The sequence below is a fragment of the Octopus bimaculoides genome, chromosome 10 (assembly GCF_001194135.2).
Source record: "Octopus bimaculoides isolate UCB-OBI-ISO-001 chromosome 10, ASM119413v2, whole genome shotgun sequence".
NCBI classification, from domain to species: Eukaryota; Metazoa; Mollusca; class Cephalopoda; order Octopoda; family Octopodidae; genus Octopus; species Octopus bimaculoides.
The window spans coordinates 89,916,042-89,919,276 of record NC_068990.1 but is presented as its reverse complement, the minus strand read 5'-3'; the positions used below and the strand labels follow the sequence as shown (position 1 = coordinate 89,919,276).

The window sequence follows — 3,235 nt, the reverse complement described above, 5'->3', positions numbered from 1 at the left end:
TACACAGATAAGCATATAGCTGTGTTAGAATGTATTATTGCCACAGGCATAGACTGGATTGAGAAGTAAGGTGTGTGAATGTTTGGAGGTAAACCTAAACATTATTATATAAAACAATTGCCATTTGTTTAATGCCTTGCATCACTATGCGAATGTCTTTCTCTCTCTTTTCATATATATATATATATATATATATATGCTCATTGTTTATATACATTTGTCTTTTGTTTTTCTGTAAATTTCATCTATATATATATTTTTTCTTTTTGTTCTTGAATTTGCCTGTATGTACACACACACACACACACAATAACATATATGTATACATACACAAAAGTTTACTTGCACATTTCACACACACACACACATATATATATATATACTTTATTTAAAAGCAGCAGAAATATCACAAAAACTGTTACTCAGAGTTTCACGTTCCTGTTCGTCAGACAGTTTTGTTAGGAAACAGTCTGACAAACAGGAATATGAAACTCTGAGTAACAGTTTTTGTGATATTTCTGTACATATATATGTTAGAGTATTATAGTTTGCATGAAGCATTGTCTGGTATGTTTTCAATTTCCTTTTTTTTTTCATCGAACCAAACAAATGCAAGTTATAAGAAATGATACAAGTTGTAGAAATGGTGTTGTGAATTTACAACACTATTTCCATGATTGAAAATTTCCTGAAGAAGGGCTCATAACCTGAAATATCGACATAAAAATTTTGAAATACTTCAACTTGTATTATCTCTTATAACTTGCATTGTTTTAGCTTTATAAAAACAAACCTTAAAAAACATTTACACACACACACACACACACACACACACACACACACGTTGATTTAGAGTGTTTTCAATCATAGTTTATATAGGACAACATTTCTTTTTTAACTTGACATCTGCCCTTTAAGATTGAGAGGCACAATTTGAAGGAGGTCTAACTGCTATTTTTAGTAGGACTCTAGAGGTTCACTCATTACCTCATTTTATCGCAGTAGATAAAAAGCAGGTTTATTTTTAGTTCATTATAGTTCTGGCGACTCACTTATTTATTCTTATCATTAACAAAGGTTGTGATGGGGTAACTGATAATATTTGAGTACCATGGGGGTAGATTTTTGTGCTGATATCTAACCTAAGTTTACATTACTTTTCATCCATCACTATAAAGTACCTGTAATATACTGAGGTTGATTTGGTCACTTGGAGCTCACTGCTCCAGCCACATACATTCAAGGCCTTGAACAGAAAGTAGAAATTGCATTATTTCCAGCAGTTTTTACTGAATCACCTGCTGCACATCCATGTGCATCCTGAGGTATGTGCATCGTTTGAGGATAAAAACCTGTGCATATATGGACTGCAGCAGTTTTCGATTTGTTGTGGGGTTTTTGTTTTGTTTGATTCTGGAGTTGTGTAATGTGAGTTGTGCTCTTTTGTTGGATGGTATTTGTCTTTTCTATGTATTGTATGATGTGTTTTAGTGTCAGACAGTAACACTAAGTATACTAAGCATACACACACACACACACACACATACTTCCTCTTCCTTCCTTCCTCTCTCTCTCTCTTCCTCTTCCTTCCTTCCTCTCTTTCTCTTCCTCTTCCTTCCTTCCTTCCTCTCTTTCTCTTCCTCTTCCTTCTTGCCTCTCTCTTCCTCTTCCTTCCTCCCTCTCTCTCCCTCTGTCTTTGACTTGCTTTCTCTAGAACTCTCCTTCCTTTTTTTCTGTCTCTGACTCTCTTTTGTTTGACTCTGTTTCTCACTATAATCTCTGAGTCAATCTCTCTCTCTCTCTCTCCCGTCCATCCCTCTCTTTCTCTCCCGTCCATCCCTCTCTTTCTCTCCCCTATCTCTCTTCCCCCCCCCCGTCTCTCTCACACACACACACAGCACTGTGTCTTCTCATCCCTGCTCTTGCATTTTAACACGATGTGTTTCACCCAGAGCCAAAGTAGTACAAACTAATGTTGATCTCACCCTTCTGATGTTTCAAAGTACAATAATTAATATATCACAGAAAGTCTGACACAATTTTAATGATTTTTATCAAATTAAGTTTGCTTTGTACAAACATATTTCTAAGTTTGTTTGTGTTTGTACGAAAAAGTCTTTGAGTGCCAAACCACAACATAATGTCACAGCACTGATTCATGTTCAACCAGTCATAGCATAACTGTTCCAGTTGTTATCACAAATCCACCAACTATGATGGAGCTGGTGTCCTGGAATTTATGATTGTTTATGAACTCCTAATTATAATTAGGTTATATAAATATAATTAAGTACATTTAAATGTCTTGATATGAAATGCTTTCAGAGCTGGAAACCAAACTGTTAAAGGAATTCTGTCGCAGTATAATATTTAACCACTGATATTTTGTGCAAATGAGATCGAAACTGAACCAAATTCAATGACTGGCACCCGTGCCAGTGGAGTGCTAACAGCACCATCTGAGCGGGATCACTGCCAGAGCAGCAGTCTCGCTTCCGTGCCGGTGACATGTAAAAAGCCCCATTTGAGCGCAATCGTTTCCAGCTTCGCCTTACTGGACTGTTATTATTAAATCACATTTAGTTTTTCAAAATAAATGTAAATACATAAATGTGTTCTAATGTCATCTTTCATATAATTTTCTTTGTTTCCTTAACTTCAGGAACTTGTGCACCACAGAAATCTAATGACAGCAGCAACAAGTGCAACAGCAGTGCATTAAAACCTTTCAGCACATTGTTGGAGTACCAGCGTTTCTGCTCAAATGCAATGATGGATTTCGGGTCGTATTTCCATGTGAACATCTCCACTGTGGCACCGGGACTCTATGCCTATGTATCCATGCTAGACATTAACTACATGCGATGGGTGTTATGGCTGGTCTACCCAATCATTATATCTTTCCTTCTGCCACTCATCCTTGCCTTCTGCCTCTTGGCCTCCATCCTCTTCCTTCATTTCTATTCATACCGACATGGTCTACGCCAGGCCTATGCTAAAGACTTCTGGCTTGGGGCTCGACAGAGTCTAGCGGTGCTCTGGGATTTTCATGGCTACATATGGCACAGTGAGCATTTCTTTCTTTCTTTCTTTCTTTCTTTCTAACATTGTTGTTATCTTTAACTTTTTGTTTGTTTCATGTTTAATTTTTTTTTGTTTTTAAATACATTTTTTTATAACATGGGTTAATTTGTTTTGTTTCATATTTACTGTGATATTCATATTTTCTAGTGTG

The 3,235-nt window shown here is 36.4% G+C and overlaps 1 protein-coding gene across 2 annotated transcripts in view; it reads left to right on the top strand.

Annotated features, from left to right (window-relative positions):
* Positions 1–3,235, top strand: part of LOC106869417 (transmembrane protein 68) — a 30,009-nt gene that overhangs the window by 16,777 nt on the left and 9,997 nt on the right. The window contains exons 1-2 of one of the 2 annotated variants that reach the window (XM_014915147.2): positions 516–567; positions 2,663–3,067. In XM_014915147.2, the coding sequence (XP_014770633.1) occupies positions 531–567; positions 2,663–3,067 (442 nt within the window). In that variant the 5' untranslated portion in view covers positions 516–530. Of the gene's footprint in view, positions 1–515; positions 568–2,662; positions 3,068–3,235 lie in introns of those variants that run through there. The other variant, XM_014915148.2, reaches the window with a different exon arrangement.